Source organism: Rhinatrema bivittatum, chromosome 3 (assembly GCF_901001135.1).
Source record: "Rhinatrema bivittatum chromosome 3, aRhiBiv1.1, whole genome shotgun sequence".
Lineage (NCBI taxonomy): Eukaryota > Metazoa > Chordata > Amphibia > Gymnophiona > Rhinatrematidae > Rhinatrema > Rhinatrema bivittatum.
In genome coordinates this window covers 499,709,414-499,731,811 of record NC_042617.1, presented here as the reverse complement: position 1 = coordinate 499,731,811, position 22,398 = coordinate 499,709,414, and the positions used below count along the sequence as shown (strand labels likewise).

At 42.3% G+C, this 22,398-nt stretch overlaps 1 protein-coding gene across 3 annotated transcripts in view; it reads left to right on the top strand.

Annotated features, from left to right (window-relative positions):
* Nucleotides 1-22,398, top strand: part of PKHD1 (PKHD1 ciliary IPT domain containing fibrocystin/polyductin) — a 1,284,809-nt gene that overhangs the window by 129,485 nt on the left and 1,132,926 nt on the right. For all 3 annotated transcript variants that reach the window (XM_029596114.1, XM_029596113.1, XM_029596115.1), the window contains 3 exons: nucleotides 7,289-7,564; nucleotides 14,117-14,206; nucleotides 18,845-18,935. In XM_029596114.1, coding sequence (XP_029451974.1) covers nucleotides 7,289-7,564; nucleotides 14,117-14,206; nucleotides 18,845-18,935 — 457 coding nt within the window. The remainder of the gene's footprint in view (nucleotides 1-7,288; nucleotides 7,565-14,116; nucleotides 14,207-18,844; nucleotides 18,936-22,398) is intronic.

Here is a 22,398-nt window from a genome sequence, read left to right as displayed (position 1 = left end):
TCACCCCAAACAGAATGTAAAATCTTTGGGGAAAGAAGATGCTTATCTGATTTGTGTTAATTATTCGTTGTGGGCTTAATGTTGCCTAGTTCAGCAGTGGGAAGAATAAAATGAATAAAGAGATTCTTAATGGCCAGTGAATGCAAAATCTCCCATTCCATGTTCAATAATAGGGAAGAGAAGCACAGTGTGACCAATGCAATACATTGCGCTTGGCATTGTGTACGGCTTGCCAAGCAATTGGATGCACGTTTTGGAAATGCTAGAATACCTCCTGATGCAATAATGGGATAAGCGTGTCCAAAACGCATGTCCAAACCAGCATGTAGCTAATAGCACTCATCACATCTAAATGCCATGTAGATGAGGCTATTAGTTATTACCCCAATGCAAAAAAATCACTGTGCGCCTGATGCACATGCTTTAACATACAAAACTTAATGCCAGCCACAGAGCTGGCGTTAAGTCTTCACGCGCTCCAAGCCACCACAAAAAAAGGCAAAAGTACTGCTTTTCTGTGATTACTCCCTGATACTAAATAGGAGGAACCATAGGAAGCAGCATGAAAAAAACAAATCTTGATGACAGTCAGGTTAGGAAAACAGGTGTTCAATTTATGAGTGTCCATTTTATGCTTGTTAATTGAGCGTCTGTTTTCCTAACCGACATACGGCCACATCTCCTGAGCGCCCGATGCCATGAACATGCTAGGGACGCACAATTTATCCCTAGTGCGTCCTTTTTAGCATGGCAGCTCATTTGCCTATTGCATCGGGCGCCCAGGAGAGGGGGATGTGCTTGTATTGAAAAAATGTGCGCCTAGTTTGGATGCACATTTTTCGCGTCTGATATTGTATCAGCCCCGTGTGCCAGCAAAAGCATGTAACAGGGGTTTACTTGGCTTTTAAGCCTTACCCTTACCCTTGCCCTTAATTATTGGACATCAAATTCTCCTTCTATTAATATCTCTTTTTTGGACGTGTTCCTTCAGGAACATGCAGAAGGGATTCCACTAAGTGGCTGTCACTGTGGATAAAAAGAATGAAGTGAAAACCGAATGTTTATAATTACAAGAAATGTGGAGCTTATTTTTATTACCGATACTTGCTTCCTGAAATCATGCAAAAAAGTCACAGCAAGACTTTTCCTGCATTTTCACACACCTGCTACATTTTTCACAGTGGAAGCAGCGGTGCATTTCTCCCCTCCTCAGCCTCCCATCCCAGCTTGGGACTAGAAAGAGGTCAGGAATCGTGTGGCACTTGGTGCCATGTCCTCTTTCTCTACTGCTCAGCCCCGTTGTCACACTTTGAACCACATAGGGCATGGCGGAGCTGCAAAGCGCAACACCAGCCCCAAGGAGGAAGACTTGGCCTGAGGTGCCAAGCTACTGTTGTCCTTCTCTTAGCCCCCAAGTCAGAATGGGAGGATGAGTGAGAGGATGAGGGAAGGTGCAGGGAGCTGAGGGGACAGCAAGTGAGAGGTTGAGGGGAATGTGTGAGGGGATAGGAGGGAGTGTGGAGATAAATTGAGTGAGGGGATCAGAGTGGGTGTGGGTTATAAGAGATGCTGCATGTGAGTGAAGCATATATCTATCTAGTTGTGCTTTTAGAAATGATACTATTTTATCACTATAAAAACAGCTAGACTCACGCAGCTCTGTACAGATACACATAAGAGACAGTCCCTACTCCATGGAGCTCATAATCTAGTCAAGACAAACACACATGATGAACAAGATTCAATAGGAAGAAGTGTATTTATTGTAGAGATGTGATTAGGCGTAAAAATCAACCTTAAAAAGGATGAGCTTTTAGACTGCATTTGAACGTGGCCGGAGACTGAGCAACTCTCCTGACCCCTTCACTCACATGCAGTATCTCTTATAACCCACACCCACTCTGATCCCCTCACTCAATTTATCTCCACACTCCCTCCTATCCCCTCACACATTCCCCTCAACCTCTCACTTGCTGTCCCCTCAGCTCCCTGCACCTTCCCTCATCCTCTCACTCATCCTCCCATTCTGACTTGGGGGCTAAGAGAAGGACAACAGTAGCTTGGCACCTCAGGCCAAGTCTTCCTCCTTGGGGCTGGTGTTGCGCTTTGCAGCTCCGCCATGCCCTGTGTGGTTCAAAGTGTGACAACGGGGCTGAGCAGTAGAGAAAGAGGACATGGCACCAAGTGCCACACGATTCCTGACCTCTTTCTTGTCCCAAGCTGGGATGGGAGGCTGAGGAGGGGAGAAATGCACCGCTGCCGCTGCTTCCACTAGTAATAGTGGGGTTCAGGATGTGTGTGAGTGAGGGATCGGCATGGAGAGGAAGTGTGTGATAGTGGATCCTCCCTCTCCTCCTTTCCTTCCTCCCTTGATTCTGGATTCTCCTTCACTTATTCAGGATTTCCCTCTTTCACCTCTCCTCATTCCCCTTCCACCTCCTTGCAGTCCTCTCTATCTCTGCTCTCTAGGATTGCCAACTGCCTAGTTTTGGACCGGAAAGCCAGGTTTTCAGTTGTGCTGTACAGTGTCCGGTCAGAAGTACTGTTCAGACACTGAAAATCCGTTTTTTTGCAAGAGGGTCCTTTTTTCCACAGCTTCCTGGTTACAGGGAAAGATAGAGCCAAGAGCTGTGCTTTGACCCTGCCTCGTGCCTCTATTCCTGTGTTGTGATTGGATAGGATGGAGAGAGGAGGCGGGGCATAACACAGCTCTTAGTTCCCAGGCTCTACAGATCTCTGCAGCAATGCCCTCTGGGTCCCTCCCCCTCCCTCACTGAGTGCTGGGCCAAGACCTGAGAGAGGGGCTGCAGCGAGCCAGATGAGGGATACACTCACAGAGGAGGGGAAGGTGGAGAAAGCGACAGTTAGAGTCACAGGGAGGGGAAAGGGGAGAGACAGAGGGGACACAGAGAAAAGGGGAGGGGAGGGAAAGGAAGATAAACACTCGGGGAGCAAGGGAGGAAAGAGACAGAGAGGGGGTATGGAAGGAAGGAAGGTCACAGGAAAGGGAAGATACATAACAGGAGTATGAGGAAGGCAGGAGATACATATTGGGGAAGGGAAGGAAGAGACAGAAGAGGTACAAAGGAGAAGGGGACACAAAAGGAAACGAGATAGATAAAGAGGAAGGCACTCCAGAGGAGAGGGAGAAAGGAGAGGAGGGAGAAAAAGACAAGCATGGGGAGGGAGGGGACTAGAGACAGGAGGGCAGCACAAGAGAGTGCACAGAGGAGGGAGAGAGTATATTGAGAGACAGATGGCACAGGGGAGACACAGATGAAAGGCTGGGAAGGTTTTGAGGAAAGGAAGAGCGAAACACCTATGTCTAAGAGAGGAGGATGTGTGTTTGGGAGTGTGTGTATATGACAGAGGAGGCTGTGTGTGTGTCATGGTTCATGGAAAAGTTGACTACTCTACAGCTCCCTGATTTTCCCTCTCTTCACCTCCCTCTGTGCATTGATCCCCCTTTCCTTTTCAGTCCCTCCTCTCCATCTCCAATATCCTCTCTCCATCTTTTATCCCTCTTCCCCCCTCGCTGAGATCCTATCTCCAGCTCCCTTTTCTAAGATCACATCCTGCAAATCCCCTCCCCTGCTCCTATTTATCCCCTTTTCAGTACTTATCACTAAGTTCCCTACCTCCAAAGAATAAAATAAATTAACTAGACATACAAGAAATGTCAGAAAACAATTTCTTTTATAAAGCAAAATATAAATTAATATTATTTAATTTGCATATCTGTGCAAATTTATGAAAATGTGCCACATAATCGGTGTAGAATTTGAGAATCTTTGCCACAGAATTTTTAAAATCTTGAATCAGAGTCTGCCCTTGAGCTGTCACAGGAAACAGGAGGCTGTAACTATATCAGAGATACTTCCTCTAGTCCACATACTTTCATCACTTAAAGCAGGGCCCACCCCAACCCGAATCACATAGAGGGCTATTTTCAAAGCTTTTCCTGTCTAAAGGGTCCCTTTGAAAATTTTCTGTACCGGTATGCGCACGCCGCATACATTGAATATGTGTATAAACTTATCCACACCCCAGGAGAGATGCTCCAGAAGCAGAGTCAGGGGCAAGGTCAAGATTTACATGCATGTAAATTGCATTGGCAAAAGTATCTATAGAAATAACAGGTGCAAGGCTGTGCAGGCACTTTTTGTGATTCAGTTTTCAAAGGGAACTTTTTTCCCTTGAAAACTGATGTAAAGCCTGAGAGTAAAAAGTACTTGCTGAGTTTACCCTTCCCTGCACAGTCTTAAAATTGCTCTCATAAACTCTGCAACACTTTCACAGAATATTATCTTTATTAAACCCTCCAAAACAGCAGGCAGTATCTAGCAAAATTGTTTCAAGTTGTTAAAACAGCAGCAGATTGTGAAGAACTGCTGAAGGACCTTGTGAGACTAGCAGACTGGGCATCTATTTATTTAAAAGATTTATATGCTGCATATATATCCACAGCTCAAAGCCATGCACATATAAAAACATATATAAAACTTATAAGGAAAATAAACAATTTCTTGTGGACAAGTGTAAAGTAGTACACGTTGGAAAAAATAATCCCAACTATAGGTACACAATGCTAGTTTCCATGTTAGGAATCGCCAACCAGGAAAAGGACCTTTGTGTCCTTATGAACAATACCTTGAAATCTTTGGCTCAGTGTGCAGTGGTGATCAAAAAGGCATTATTAGGAAAGGAATAGAGAACAATACTGAGAATATCATAAAGCCTTTCTATAGATCCATGGTGTGACTTCACCTTGAGTAATGTGTGCAGTTCTGATCACCTCCATCTCAAAAAAGACAAAGTGGACACAGAAAAGGTACAGGGAAGGGAGACAAAAATGATAAAGGGATGGAGAAGCTCATTTATGGAGAAAGGCTAAACAGGTTAGGGCTCTTTAGCTTGGAAAAGAGGAATGAGAAGGGATATGATTGATATGAGTGTGGTGGAACAGGTAAACAGGGAATGGTTATTTATTATCCTTTCAACCAACACTAGAACTAGGGGATACTCCATGAAACCAACAACCAGCCAATTTAAAGCAAATCTATGTTGAAAAGCAGAATTAAAAAAAACAATTAAATAAATTGTAAGAAGTATTTTTTCACTCAGTGCACAATCAATTTATGGAATCTGTTGCCAGAGGATGTAGTGAAAGCAACTAACATAGTAGGGTTCAAAAGAGGTTTGGACTAGTTCCTGAAGGAAAAGTCCATGAACAGATATTAGCCAGGTAGATTTAGGCAATCCAGCACTTAATTCTTGGCGTGAGATAGAAGAAATAGATCAACTATTGGGATCTGCTGGGTACTTGTGACCCAGACTGGCCACTGTTGGAGACAGGATATTGGGCTTGATGGATCTAGGATTGACCCAGCGTAGCACTTCCTATATTCTTATGTACCATACCACAGAACAAAAATGTGATTGGCTGACCAGCAAACAGAGTTATTTCTCTCTTCCAGTATCCTGCTAGAATAACCTAAGTTCATCCTTGAAATATGTCTATGTCAAGATTGACAGTCAAAGGAAGGTTGTTGATAGCAAAGTTTTCCCTTCAGGAAAGGAAGCACATCAGTCTCCAGCTTTTTTTTTTTCTAAGCTCTTATATTAAAATAAGAAAATGAGAACAGGCTTTTTGTGGTACTGGCTCTTTTATTTCCTATGAGAGTGTTTGACTTCCAATTTGGGGGTCATGCTAGACTCCCAATTGACATTTAGATTGCAAGTCCATCACTTAGCAAAAGTAGCCTTTTAAAAGTTCAAGATGTTGAAACCTTTAAAATTTACTTTGTCTGTTGATATGTGTAGAACTGTACAACAATCTCTGGTTATAGAACACCTAGACTAGCTTATGTGTGGGTCTTCCTGACAAATTGATACAAGTTCTACAACTGGTATAACATGCCACTGCCCGGCTCCTAATGGGCTTATGTCGAGATCATAGTATTCTGATTCTAAAGGACCTGTACTGGCTTCCATTCAAATAGAGGGCTAAATTTAGACTAATCATCATACATAAGTTTTTGAACTCTGAATATTTTTGATATAAACAAGATAAACTTGATTGGTGTGCACCATCCAGGACTTTATGCTCTTCAGGAACAAATTTCAAAACTATAGGTATGAGCAGACACACACTACAGCCATATTATTTGTCTCTCCAACACTATAGAATATGTTGCCAGGGCAATTAAGGGATGAGTTAGATTTGAAAGCATTCAGGAGGCAGGTTAAGAATATATATTTTTTAAGGAGGCATTTGAATGATTGTTTTTACTGTTTGCTGGTTATTTTTTATTTTATGTTGATTTGTATGTTTTTGTTATATGTTTTTTATGCTAGTAATTCACGTTTGTCCACTTGTTTTATATATAATTTTATAATTGTAAGTTTGATATCTGTACTGGATGGAACTATTCTTGGAAGATGGAAAATATAAGATCTTAAATAAATAAATAAATAAATCGATCAATAAAGGAGTCTATAGGTAATCTCCTTTGCTGATCTAGGGTAAACATGTTTCACAGGACACAAACAGGAGGTATGACCAGACAACTTTACAGTTTCCTATTCACTTGAAATGCTGAGTGACTAGGTAGATTTTTCTCTTTTTGGCTTCACTATAGGACCTTGCATCCATTCAAGTTGCTTCCAAATACTTGTGTATATTTGTGCCTCTGTTTTATTCATGCAGTGTAACTGTTATTTCACATGTAAATTATATGTGCAAATATTTATAAATTGGGTAGAGAAAGTATACATTTTCTTGGATTGGATTCATATGTGCTTACTTTTGGAGCAGCAGTACATGGTATTTTATAAACTGTGAAGCTACAGCTGCACAATTTATAAAATACTTGCATTCATTTCCTTGCATCCACTTATGCATGCAAATGCTGTACCTTGGATAGATTTGAATTTTGGGTTCCCTATTTGCATAATGAAAGGACCCACACAACAAGTTCCTGGAAGAAAAGTCCATAACTCATTATTAAAGTGGACTTAGGGAAATCTACTGCATGTCCCTGGAATAAGCAGCATGGAATCTAATGACCCTTTTAGGATCCTGCCAGGTACTTGTGACCTGGATTGGTCACTGTTGGAAACAGGATGCTGCTGGGTTTGATGGATGCTTGGTCTGACCCAGCTTGGCAAAACTTAACTTATGTTCTTATGTTTTTATTGTGGTATTGCTAATACCAATCTTGATTGTCAAATTTTAAAAATTTAAAATGTTAATTTTCTAATAGCAAATGTTTTTTTATAACTTCAGGAGAGGATTGCCTCCATTCCTGATGGCATTTCCGGATGGTCTGACTACTGGGACAGTAACTGGAATGATAGATGGCAACAAAAATCTCAGAAGTTTGAGCTGATTGGTGGTATGAAGTACTATTTAGAAGCACTGCATCATGGGAGGTCACCAACCACTGGTTTGAGTGTTGGGGTACAGATTCATAATACATGGCTGAACCCGGATGTGGTGAATACTTATCACAGAGAGAAGATTAAGATTGAGGTCCAGGCATGCCGACGTCCTGAGATCCAGGTCAGTAGCAGAAATAATGCTAACTGAACAGCAGTCCTAATATTAGCTAGATACGTTTATCTGACTAACCAGGATTCTATCCAGCTATGCAATCCAAATAAATAGATTTTGGATATTGTACTCAGAGATGTGCCAGATAGCTGCAATGCTTATAGAACTGTATAAACGGAGATAACCACACGGCACATTCCCTATCTCACATGCCAAAGAAGGCTAAAATGCTAAAGGAGCATTAGCTATGTATCCATTTTTGTGCAGTATCTCAATAAATTAATATATACATATATATAATAATATATACATATATATATACATATATACATATATATATCGTATGGTGCGATGCAAATTCTAAAAATAGGAGGAGTGTGGGCTGGGTTAGCCTCTCTGCAAAGAGCTATTGCACAGATTTTAACTAGGCTGTGTGTTGAGGTTTCATTGCCATTTGTCCTGTAAGGCTTATTTCAGACAATTTGAAGGCTCCAGAGCTGAGAGAGAGAGACTGGCCATAATATCATGGCCCATAGGCAGGTATTTGTAACCCTATGGTAGGCCCACCTAGTAACTCGAGGTGGGGATTAGGTAAGTGTGTAGGGGGTTAGGGGCCACTTTGACATGCTACGTGACACCTACGAACAGAACAGTGGTCTCTTGTGAAGATTTGCTGGCCTTCGGAGTGAGGAAACTCACTCCAAGATGAGATTTGGGCAAGGTTCTCTCAACCTAGCTCCATCAAGCCGGCACACTAACCTAGTCCAGCGGGGGTCCTTCCGGACCCCCGCTGGACTTTTGGCAAGTCTCGTGGGGGTCAGGAGGCCCCCCACAAGCTGGCCAAAAGTTCCTGGAGGTCCAGCGGGGGTCAGGGAGCGATTTCGCGCCGCGAATCGTTTTCGTACGGAAAATGGCGCCGGCCATACGCGTATGGCCGGTGCCATTTTCCGTACGGAAAATGGCGCCGGCAGGAGATCGACTGCAGGAGGTCGTTCAGCGAGGCGCCGGAACCCTCGCTGAACGACCTCCTGCAGTCGATCTCCTGCCGGCGCCATCTTCCGTACGAAAACGATTCGCGGCGGGAAATCGCTCCCTGACCCCCGCTGGACCTCCAGGAACTTTTGGCCAGCTTGTGGGGGGCCTCCTGACCCCCACGAGACTTGCCAAAAGTCCAGCGGGGGTCCGGAAGGACCTCCTGCCGTCCAATCTTTTTCGTCTATGGCCGCCGCCATTTTTCGGCGCCATTTTGGAAAATGGCGCCGGCTGAAGACGACAAGATTCAGGAGCAGGAGCCCGTTCCGGACCGCTGCCGTTCCGGACCGCCGCTGGACCCGAAGGTTATTTAAGTTATTGGGGGGGGGTTCGGGAGGGTGGGGGATTTAATTTAAAGGGTCGGGGGTGGGTTTTAGGGGGTTTTAGTGTGCCGGCTCACGATTCTAACGATTTATAACGATAAATCGTTAGAATCTGTATTGTATTGTGTTCCATAACGGTTTAAGACGATATTAAAATTATCGGACGATAATTTTAATCGTCCTAAAACGATTCACATCCCTACCAATGAGTACAGGAGGCAGGCAGAGGATGCCCGAGTAAGAACAGGCCGAAGCCTGAATGGCCAAGTCCAGAATAGAGACAAGAGGAGTGTCATAGAGAAGGCTGAAGTCAGGGCAGGCGGCAGGCAAGGAAGAGTAGCAGGGCAAGCGTAGGTCAATACCAGAAGTCAGCATTAGAATGGTCAGGCAAGGCAAAGGTCAAACCAGGAGAGGGCAGAATCGCAGTCAGGCGAAGCAGAGATCAAAACTAGGAGACAAGCAGGTAGCGTGGTCAGACGAAGCAATGGCCAATGCCAGGAAGTCAGTCAGTAGGAACAAGCAAAGTAGACACAGAACACAGGAGCAGTAATGGGTACCAGGATCAGGAACAGGAACACAGACGAATCAGGAATTAGGAACACAGAGGAGATGCAGGAACAAGCAACTCAGGACACAACCAGCGTGGAGACCTATTGCCAAGGCAAGGAAGCACTGACTGGGTCCGGCCTTATATACGGGGACCCAGTGATGTCATCATCCGGGGCCGCGGGTGAGCTTCCCACCGCGGCCCATTTAAAAGTACAGCTGATGCGTGAGCACGCGCCTAGGAAGGGGCGCGGTGCAAGATGGCGGCATCTCCCCGCAGAGCAGAGACATCCGCAGCGGAACTGGGAGTATGAGGAGCAGCCCGGGGTCGAAGGCGGTGGCCATTGGCCGCAAGAGCAGCAGAACCAGGAGCTGGAGCAGGCAGATGGGGGTAAGAGGGCCTGGCCACAGCCCTGCTGCGGCTGGCACATGCAACATCCTATAGCTGAAAATTTGGTTTAGCTCTGTCAAGTTTCTGACTCCTTTGCAAACATATCCTCTTTTGTCCTTTTTAATTTACAAATCTTTACAGCTTTTAATGCACACAGCACCATATCACTATTCTAATGCAATTGGTAATTTACTTGTATAGTCAAGCATCATTATTAGCGCATGTGCAATTGACCTAATGAAGGAAGTTTAGTTCTTGAAAGTTAGCCACAAGTGTATTATGCTAGCTAAATAGATATCACTTGTTGACCTTTATTTCTATATGTTCAAATGGCAGTTGAAATTTAATGTGGTCAAGTGCAAGGTGAAGCATATAGAGAAAAATAACCCTTGCTATTGTTACACTATGTTAGGCTCCATAATAGGAATTAACACCCAGGAAAGAGATCCAGGTGTCATAGTTTATAATACATTGAAATTGTTGGCTCAGTGTGCTGTCGCGGTCAAGAAAATAAACAGAATGTTAGGAATAATTAGGAAGGGAATGGTAAATAAAATGGTGGCTGTCATAATGCCTTTGTATCGCTCCATGATGAGACCATACCTTGAATACTGTGTGCAATTCTGGTCGCCACATCTAAAAAAGATATAATTGCACTGGAGAAAGTACAAAGAATTTATGATACAGATCTGAATCTTCTAAGGGGAAGAGCTCTGGAAATGTTAGTTTTTCTTGTTGGCCTGAGGTAAACCTGACATGAGCTGGTTCCAAAGGATTTTCGACATCCTGTCCTATTACTATAGGGTAGGCAAGTCAAGGAAAAATGTTGCTTGGATGTGCCTGGCCCGGAAGGAAAGACTGGGATGGAAGTAGCCAAAGCAATTCTGCTGGAACAAACAGACCGGGGTTTTCAGCTGTACTTGGCTTGTAGGATACTGCCATTGGTCCTCATGGATGCACGCTAGGGTCAAGGTTTTCCCACAGTCAATCCGGATCTGCTTCACTATTAGAGATGTGAATCGGAACTGGAATCGGTTCGGATTCCGGTTCCGATTCACATGTGGTTTTTTTTTCATCGGGCCCGATTGCGGTTTTGTTTATCGGCTGTGCCCGAGCCGATAAACAAAAAACCCACCCCGACTCTTTAAAACTAATCCCTTAGCTTCCCCCATCCTCCCGACCCCCCAAAAACATTTTACAGGTACCTGGTGGTCCAGTGGGGGTCCCTGGAGCGATCTCCCGCTCCCGGGCCGTCGGCTACCACTAATCAAAATGGCGCCAATGGCCCTTTACCCTTACCATGTAACAGGGTATCCGTGCCATTGGCCAGACCCTGTCACATGGTAGGAGCACTGGATGGCCTGCGTCATCTTGTGCTCCTACCATGTGACAGGGGCTGACCAATGGCACCGGTAGCCCCTGTGACATAGTAAGGGCAAAGGCTATTGGCGCCATTTTGATTACTGGCAGCCGAAGGCCTGAGTGCAGGAGATCGCTTCCGGACCCCCGCTGGACCACCAGGGGCTTTTGGCAAGTCATGGGGGACCCTCCTGACCCTCACAAGACTTGCCAAAAGTCCAGCAGGGGTCTGGGAGCAAAGGGCAAAGGCTATTGGTGCCATTTTGATTACTGGCAGCCGATGGCCCGAGTGCAGGAGATCACTCCCGGACCCTCGCTGGACCACCAGGGGCTTTTGGCAAGTCTTGGGGGACCCTCCTGACCCCCACTAGATTTGCCAAAAGTCCAGCGGGGGTCCGGGAGCAACCTCCTGCACTCGGACCGTCGGCTGCCAGTATTCAAAATGGTGCCGATAGCCTTTGCCCTTGCTATGTCACAGGGGCTACCGGTGCATTTGGTCAGCCCCTGTCACATAGTAGGAGCACAAGATGGTGCCGGCCATCCAGTGCTCCTACCATATGACAGGGTCTGGCCAATGGCACGGATACCCTGTCACATGGTAAGGGCAAAGGGCCATCGGCGCCATTTTGATTAGTGGCAGCCGACGGCCCGGGATTGGGAGATCGCTCCAGGGACTCCCACTGGACCACCAGGTACCTGTAAAAAGTTTTTGGGGGTGTCGGGAGGGTGGGGGAAGCTAAGGGATTAGTTTTAAAGGGTCGGGGTGGGTTTAGGGGTTATTTTTTCCTATCGTTTTGGGGGAGCCCCCGATTTCTGACGATTTTTTCAATCTGATATTTTCAATCGTCCGAAGCCCGATTCATATCCCTATTCACTATGTCTATTTGAATGAGGGTTTTCATAATCCCAAAGTCCATTAATGCCTGGGTTGCAGAGCCCTCTAACTTGACAGAAATCACAAACAGAGAGACTTCCTGGTTGTGTACATCCACAAAATTACAATAATGTGAGGGCTATGAAATTAACATCCATTGTCTCATTTTCCCTGTGGGGACAGTCTCTGGCAAAATGGTCCCTTTCTCCACAGCTGAAACATGGTGTTGTGGCTGAATATTGCAATTGAGATGAAAAGTCCTGCCGGATTTGCACTGTTAATGGTTGGAGCCTCTGGCTTTTAGGTCTCTGTCATCCTCTGGGGACTGTGATGAGTTAGGCATGGTCTGGGTCTGGTAATAAGCCTCCACTACTTCCAGTGCCTTTTCACGTGTAAGGCTGGGTGTCGGCAGACCCACTGTCGCATAGAACATTCTAGGCTGTCTAGGAACTGTTCCAGCAGAATTGCTTTGGCTACTTCTATCCCAGTCTTTCCTTCCGGGCCCAGGCACATCCAAGCAACATTTTTGAGTCTGTGGAATATGTTCCTTGGGTTCTTCCCAGCTTGCAGAACTCTCCACCAAAATCACTGTTGGTAGACTTCTGGATTGAATCCTGCTCTCTCTATAATGGTGGCCTTGACTTCCTGGTATGTGGCCCTGCCTTCTGGATTGGCTGTTTGGAAGGCTTCTTGACTACCCCCGGTGAGTAGATTCCCCAGATAGGTAGTCCACCTATCTTATGGCTAACTCTTCAGTTGAGCTGTACATTCAAAGTTTGAAGGAAACAGTCGGGGGTCTTCTCCTGAAGTCAGCTTAAGGGAGTAGGCCTGGTCATAGTAGTCTGTAAGGCCTATGCTACCTGAGTTAGCACTGTGTTTTGCTGCATAACTTGTTCTCACAGTGCCTTCTGCTGGTCAATTTGAATTTGTAGAGATTTCTGAAATTGCTGCTGCCCTGTAGTAAGGACCTTTATCACTTGCCCCATCTTCTTTGCTTCCATACTGTGTATCTCTCTGGGGGAAAGAGAGGGAAGAAAACAAACAAACAAGCAAAAAAAAAACCTGTTGGCTTACCCGGTCCTGCCTCACTGCTTGAACCTTGTCTTCACAGACGGGCCTAACCCCGCTGGCCTGTTGTAACTTAGACTGAGTGAGTGAAGCGTGAGGCCCCAGGAAAAAAGAAAATAAATTCTGTAGGGGTTTTTCTTTTTTTTTTTTGTGTGCTGTGGCTGTGGGCTTTTGCCTGTGCTTCCCACTTAGGCAAAAAGATCTTACTATTGCCACCATGGCCAGTCATGAGTTAGGAAACAACCAAGAGGAATAAGGAGGTAGACTCTGGCTGTTTCCTTAGATAAAAATTTATTTACAGTGAGAAACTAAAACAAAAAGCAAATGCAGCTCACCTTGCAGTTCTGTTAGCACTCAAATATTAAACATAGCAGGTCTTGGCATAAACTGGGTTTCTTCCTGCTCCCCGGGCCTTTCTAACCCTTCTGGGCCCTGACTCCTTATAGTACGGTGAGGGGAGACTCCCTTCACCCAGAATCCCTTGCAGGGCTGCTCTTTAAGGAAGACCATGCCAGAGAGCTGTGGCTGGTCCCTTAAGGTGGAAATGGGCTTTTAGAAACATGGCCTTTCTGTGTACGACTTAACTTTACTGCTGGAAGACGTGGCTTTCCTAGGAGCAGGGTTGGGGAGAGGTTTGCAATTTCCTGCATACTTTTGAATATTTTCTCAGAAAAAATTACTTGCACAAATCAATAGGAACAAATGTATACCAGTAGTTTTCCAGAGATAATTTTCAAAATTAAAGCATGTACATGCTTTCTCTTTGAAAACTGGGGCAAAATCGATGGGTAAAATGTTCCTGCAGAGTTTGCACCAATGTGGGCAGTTAGAAAATGACTTCCTAAATGTGGAGGTAAAAAACTGGGCTACAAAATAACACTGAAGTGATTATTTATATTACTTTGCATCAGAATGTCTGTTCAGTGCCTTTGAAGTAGTAACATGCAAGACTTTGTTTTCCCTTTCAGACCATGACTTTCTCTGGCACAGGATGGGTCAGCCTTTCTTGGGACAATAAATCTACCAGTCTAATACCTACAAATGCCACAGCTGCTGAGGTTTGTAACTTTGCCATACTCTTGGTGTCTGATCAGGTCAAGCACTGCAGAGGAATACTGGACTTATAATTCATGAAATACTTTTGCTAAAGTGCAATGAGTGATGTCCTCTGAGATGAAAGGATGCTCTTCATACTGGTTGGCTGAGATCATAAAGAAAAATGTTTTAGCTGAACCAATCAGTGTGATATATCATGTGTTATACCATGATAAACATCACTTGTAATACATATTGTATTGAAATATTATCTTTTAAAACATCTAGGAATGTAAAATTCATAGGTGTGTGTGTAAATGTATTTTTAAGAACAAATGAGCTGGGGAAACAAATCCTTTCTAATGCCATGGAATAGTCCATTCATGTTGTCCTTGACTGGACACCCAGATTTGTAGAGATCGTATTTAAAGATGCTTATTTACTTATAAATAATACTATTTATAATACTATTTAAAGATTTAAAGTATTTAAAGTATTTAAAGATTTAAAGTATTTTAAAGTATTTAAAGTATTTAAAGATTTAAAGTATTTAAAGATTAAAGTATTTAAAGTATTTAAAGATTTAAAGTATTTAAAGATGCTTATTTACTTATAAATAATACTATTTATAATACTATTTATAATACAATACTATTTTCCAAGATCGATTACTGCAACTCTCTGCTTATAGACCTTCCAACCATAACCACAAAACCTCTACAAATGTTGCAGAACTCCGCCGCAAGGATTCTTACTAACACCAGCAGAAGTGAACACATAACACCCATACTAAAACACTTACACTGGCTCCCCATCAGATCCAGAATCATTTTCAAAGTGCTAACTATAACACACAAGAACATCCATTCACAAACGTCGCTAGATCTAAGCCTTCCACTTCGCCTACACGAGTCTTCAAGACCAATCAGAAACAGATACTTAGGCACCTTACACGTACCTTCAGCCAAGTCCTCACTCAAGAAACGTGCATTCTCGACTGCCAGCCCCCTTCATTGGAATGCCCTCCCCACGGACATTCGCCTCGAAACGTGTACTCAAACATTCAAAAAGAAACTCAAGACCTGGCTCTTTACAAAAGCCTACACTTAAAGGTCTAGCTCAGAACCACATCCCAGAACTTGAATCATTCTCGCTTTTATAATCATATCAAACAACTCCTAATTTTATCCTTGGTCTCACAATTCCAAATCATTAAATATTTGAGCATGCTACACCAATACCTCTTAATCCAGATGTAACCTCAGTTTTTGAAGTCTTCACTCCTATAGAAATAACCGCCAGTTCTTATTTACTTAACCCTATTCTGTAGACGTAAACTTTTCATGAAGACTGTAATCTGTAAACACCTGTATTTATTATAAGAATTTGTATTTACTATTTATATTTATTATTTAGCCATTAACATTGTTCTGTTACCACTTGGTACTATTTCTCTCCTTTACCTCAAACTCTAAGTTCCTACTAAGTTAGCCATGTTATTTATACCCAATTGTTGGATGTAATTGTATATTTGTTTAATTGTTCAATCTGTTTGATGTAATTTTCTGTTCCTTGTTCTGTGTAAACCGAAGTGGTATGCACAAGTGCATGAACTCCGGTATATAAAAGCCTTTAAATAAATAAATAAATAAATACAATTTATGAATCACTTTACAGGTTTTACAATAAAATCTTCCAAAGCTATGTACATAAATTCATATAAACAAAACCATAAAAATTATCATCATAAAATCATCTATACATGAATACATCTATCTCACACCTTCAACAATAAATATTTAGATATGTGCTTCAGTTGCAAAAGTTCATAAGGGTGGTATCATCAGAGTAAATCCACTTTTTGGAAATAGTTGAAGGCAATGCTGAGGTGTAGATATGAAAAAGGAAGGGTGGCAAGATTGATCCCTTCAGAGTCAAGAAAATATAATTACTTGAATGATAGAACTGGTTGAAATTTCATGGGTTTACTCTGCCTGTCTCCAGATCTCTATAAATAATTGACCAACCATAATTAGTCCGAAGAAGTTTGAACTTGATGAACTTTTTCATCATAATTACACAGGTATAGTATGTACCACATATCGAATAAAGGATACCATTTTACTCTTTGTTGGGCAAGAAGACCATGAGCGTACCCCAATCAGCACAAAATAACCACCTATTCACATATGAGAAACTAAAAATTTCATATTCAGAAATATAGCCTGAAGGAATCCAAGGGTGGATAACATTCACAACAACTCACACTGAAGAGTCAAAAATCCAAGTGTGCAGAATGTGAGAAAAGGGCATCCAAAAAAATTATTTTGAATACCAAATGTCCTTTTTATTCAAGAGCTAATGCTTCAAATGTATTTCAAATACAGTCCACATTAGCAAGAATAGGGCATTAAAGTAAATAAATAAATAAATAAAGCAAATAAATAAGCAAACAAATATATAAATAAAGTAAATAAATAAATAAAGCAGATAAAGTAAATAAATAAAATACATTCAATAAATGTTGAAATTCAAGTACATTGAAGCTATTAACTAGTTACTGATTTATTTATAAACATGGCTAGGTCTGCCTAGCACTAGTTCTTGAATAAAAAGGACTTTTGATATTCAAAATTTTTTTGGGGATATCCTTTTCTCATACTCTTTGTCCTTGGATATTCAGGAACATTTCGTAATCATTAAATAAAAAATATATTGGTGAGATCAAAACCAATTCATGCAGTATAATACATCTATTGTCGTTTCATTATTCAAAGAACCATAATTTACATGATCTATGCTAATTTATTATTTATTTATTTGAAAACCTTGTATACTGCCTAAGCCAGGTTGAAAGCGATTAACAATAATCCATGCTTAAAAATAATAAACCATATAAATTCAAAACTAAAAAAACATTTCTACTTCAAAATCACAGAAGTGATTTGATTTAACGCGTCTATACAAATGTTGGTACCATGTGATAACTGCTTTTGCGTTGACGCTACCACTGGATTTCTCAACAGTAATGCTAATGTGCATGCAAATAAGGGCATTATAATTAAAATAATAATATCTTGTACATTACATTAAGTATTATTGCTGAGTGTGCTATCCAGCATGTGTTAATCCAGCCCATCTAATGCTGAAGGATTAACTGCACATTAAAACCAATAACCTGATTTTAATGCAGCTTGATATATAAGACCCAGAATTACAGATCAGAGGTATTCAGGCCAATTCTGAATTATCAGAGCTAGTCATTCTGATTATCAGAGCTAGTCATTGGTGATATTAATTTCATGAGACATATGTCATCTGACATTTCTTATAACTCAATACTTTATCATGCATTATGGCTGTGAATACATGTGGCAGACACAGTAGGTGCAGAAAATTATCTTGATTCACATTACAAGATTATCACATTATTTCCTGTTCCTTTCTCCTTTATAGTTTTTTCAAGGTAAAAAATGGCGCTTGTTTTCTTTTATACTCTGATGGGAGGAAGAAGAAAACTGTAGGCAATGAATACAACACACACTATATAAGGATTTCATTTTGCTTGTATAGGAGTTCTTTGCAGTTTTCCACATTTATCAGGAGGGTTGCAGGCAGAATAGAGAGCAAGCTATCCCCAAGAAAATCAAGTCTGAAATGTTCCTCCAAAACACTCTTTCATCCTGTAAGAAATAAATAAAACTTCCTTATTCTTGAACAACCTTACTGTCCAATAGGAACCAGTAATGAACATTATCCATTTATCTTTGACATATAGGGCATTACAGCTTAGAGTGCATGCTTAAGATTTAGATAGGATGGCTTGGATTTTATTGCTTGCCTTTCCAAACCTGAGCCCAAGATGAGAGCATGCAATGAACTAATGGCTTAGTGTACATATTAAACCGGTCCCATGACACATTAGGATCTATGCACCACAATTTGCACCTACCCACATTTCAATGAGAGAGGTGGCATGCAAATTAGGCTCTAGTGGGTATGTGCTAAATTGCATGTCACACCTCTTTGCATGCTCTACTTGGATCGTGCCTCCTAAAATTTAACACCTGCCTTGGAGAAAGTATTAAATATTCAGCACACATCCACAGCTTGGTAGCTGTGCCAGTTAGCACAGGATATTTCATCACTCCTACGTGCTTCATCAAGATTGATCTGATCCGCCTGACCCTATCAAACTTCAACCCTCCCAGTGAACAAGGTCAGACTCTCACATCCAGGTGAGAGTCTGACCTTACCCACCCCTTACCCACAATTAAGGCGCCCTAACTCCTATCAAGGCAATATCTTCCATCAAGGTCAGCCCTTCTATCAAAAGCAGTCCAACCCATTCATTCATTACCTCTTAACCACATTCCCAGACTCAGAAAGATAGCCGTGTTAGTCTGGTGTAGCAAAAACGACAGGAGTTAAGTGGCACCTTATAGACTAACCAATTTATTAAAGCATGAGGATTTGCCCTTGAAACCTCATGCTTTAATAAATTGGTTAAGGTGCCAAATTGACCCCTGTCATTCCCAGCTTCAGACAGTCTGAGGAGCTGGACTTGGATATGAAACCCAGATCTCTACATGGTAATGTACAGAACTGCTACAGACCTCGGTAATAATACCACTGTACCAAAGTCCTTTTTTCTTCCTTAGATACAATCAGCAATAGAAGAAATTCTTTCAATAAAATGTAGAACTGAGCCATCATCTGCTTCAGTGCTCCTCAGGATGGGATTTGAGACAGGTATGTTATTTATATCCATGTGACTGCACTTTCCAATTAAATATTTACATAGTAAACTGAACATTCAAATGGCCTGCTAGATTTTTGTAAGCCTTATTATAAAAAAAGGTTGCTTAGGTCTCTGAACTGTGGCCATGTTTGAAGTTAGCATATGCCCTCCACATATCCTTTCCCAGGAGCCAGGCTTACACTGTTTTTAAATAGGCTGCATTAGTGTTGGAAATCTAAGTATATTATTACAACAGAGAACAGTTTAACAGCATCTTTTTAATTTATCTCAATAACGGCAGAAGCAGAAGAGTAGGAGGAGCCTTACAAATACATATATGAAGAATTTGCATTTGCCAAATCTCATGCAATTAAAAATGGAACATTTCAGAAAGAAGTTCCTCCATCAAGGATAGATTGCTTCTTTTCAATCAATTTACAAAAAGAAACCTGTAAAATGTATGAAAAATCGGAACATTTAGCAGAATATCTATTTTCCACAAAAATAGATATTCTACTGCCAAAAAACCATTTAAAAGGAAATCTCTATATAGTAATTAATAAAAACTTTTGTAAGCCATCATCTGAGCCACTGCTAGGTACTCTTGTTTTCCTTATTCATATTGGAAAAGCAGATTTGTAGCAATTCACCCATTTTGAATAGACACATGTCAGAAGGTGATAACTGCTTAGGATATAATCCTCCTACACTAGGCCCACACTCAGTCCCGGGCTTTGGCTATGGGTCTTTGCTCTGGGTAGGCCCCAGTGTTGGGCCTAGGCTTCAGTGTCCAGAACCTGGCCTCAGATTGAGCGCTGACTTCGGTCCTAGGTCTAGATCCAATCTTGGCATGGGACTAGGCTGAGGAATTTTTCTGCTAGAGGCCCATTTTTTTTAAGCAAACGAATACAAATATACACAAAACATTTTTTATATATTTGTCTGAGGCCTATTTTCAGTTTGTATCATTCATATGAACTGAAAATGTCCTCATTTGTTGTATTTTTTGCATTCATTCAAAACGAATGCACATCCCTACTTCCCAATAACAATTCTGAGACTTCCTCAGTGAAGCTCCATTAGTTACTGTGAGGTTTCTCCTCAGTAGCTGCAGCAACAGCAGCTCTGGTGTCTCTCTCTCCTCCTGTGCTAACTCCCAATTTGGCAGTAAAACTAATGTCCCCCTCTACTGGCAACTTTCTTCTTCCTCTTGTGGTGTAGGTACATGGTCCTGGTTATAGGATGCATATGCTAGCTGCCCCCATTCCTTTTTGCTGTATATATGGTCTAGGCCCAGTTTCTGTGCATGCCTCACTATTGATCTTCTGGGGAAGGTATGTTTTTGGAATTAGAGTGAAAATCAGTTTTACCTTTGCAAAAACTAAAGAATTTATTGGTAAAAATTGGTTTCAACTGAAAACAAAGGACCATACTTATAATTCTAAGAAATGCAAATGTGCAATATAAGATATTAATTTTTGAACAAAGGAATAAAAGAGATCCAAGTATATGATAAACAGAGAAACAAACAGAGCCAAACTCATGGAAGTTACAGTTTTGACTACTGTTCTATAGGTAGTTATCTTGCTTTAATCTAACCACTATCCTTTTGTAGGTTTTCAGTTTGTTTTCTTTGGATAGCCTTGAATCTATTTTAATAGATTTTCTACTGACCTATTTATTTATCTCAGTTCACATACTACTGTAAACATATAAATGTAACCCCTGTTTGGAGGTATTAATCTTGATATAAGGTTTAGGATTATATAATAGTCATGATAAAACAAATGGTATAGTGGATCAGCAGGGTGAAACCATTTTATGGAAGGGCACACCAGACCCCTCTTTGAGTAGTTTAGATTTAGTATAGTCTTGAGATTCCACCTCAAGCAGGTTGAGCACTGAACAATGAGTTCAGCCACTCCAGGTAGTTTATTTCAAAAGCAAGTCAATTTATTTAAAAGAAGGCATTATTTACAAGTTCCATCCACAGGTACAATCACAGAAATTACTTCTTGAGCTAAGATTGTGTGAGCAGCAAACACATTACCATCCTTCTGGCTCTCTTTCTGGGTAGGCTCAACCAATTAAATTTCAGACTCACAAGCACTTTGAGAGCTACTATAGCCAGGACTTAATTTGTGGGAGAACAGCCAGGAACACCGTTTTGGCACTTCTTTTCTGGTTTAAGAGGTAGAACAGCAGCATTTTTCTTCTCCAGCCCCTCCCTTACAGGCAGCTTGCAAGGAAGAGAAGGGGAGGGGGCTGCTCTCTTCTCTGGAGCACACGGAGAACAGCCACTCTGCTCCCTAATCCAGCCCCACTCCTCTTATACCCCTCTCCTGTTATGGGAGCGCTAGGGAGAGATCCCACTTTTGGGGAGAGTGGTGTGCCCTTGGACAATGACACGACTGCAGAGAGGAGCTCCTTAGAAGCGCCGAGGCAGGTGAGACATATCCCAGCATAGGCGGACAGGCAGAAGACCAGGGACTTGCACCTCCACCAAACCTGATGCATCAGAAGAGACCCAACAATGCAATGCTGGTCTCTGGGGTAGCCCTCCGGCCACTCAATAGCCCTTTCGGACCTGCAGTATGGGAACGGCAAATGCGTCAGGATGGACAGAGGTCGAGGGCAGATGATGGAACTGGAACAAGACGAGACTTGAAGACTGAAGACGATCAGACGATACTTGAAGACGAGGATCAGACGAGGACTTGAAGACAAGGTCAGATGATACTGGATAAGGATGAGGCAAGGCTGAAGAGAAGAACATCAAGGACATTGATGAAGACACTTGCTGAGTGGAAAGATGACAGAAGAGTTAAAACTCAGTATGAATGTATCCGGCCATGACTCGTAGCAGCGTCCATCCTGACCTGAGCTTTGGGGACCAGGCGTGATTGACGCACCTGACAGGTCAATCGAAGGAAGACAAGACTTCCGACCCGGCTTGGAAGACGCATCTGAAGATCATCCGAAGTTGAACTGAGGACGATCCACTAGGAGGTAGATCCAGACCCAGGATATCTGAGAGGAAGGCTACCCTGACGAGGGAGCCAAAGAGTCTGAAGACTTCCTAGATATAGGAGCCAAAAAGGTCTGAACGCTTGACAACGAAAAAGGACTGAAGACAAGGACATCAAAAGGATTCTGAAGACGAAGACAACTTGACACGAAGATGTCAGAGGTATGTCAGGACATCTGGACTTTAACCCCCAGGGCACTCAGTCAAGAGCATCAAGAAGGTGTCAAGTGAACTGGAGAATAAAACATCTGAAACATCTGGACATCTGGACCTCAGACCCCCAGGTCACCCAGCGAAGAGCAGTGAGGAGGCTCTGAGAGGCAGACAGGATGACGGACTTCAGGAAGGACAGGACATCAGAAGATGAGGACTTCAGGAAGATCTGAAGGTGAAGACATCAGGAGGGTCAGACGACGAAGACATGGATTAGGATCTGGCGAGAGACC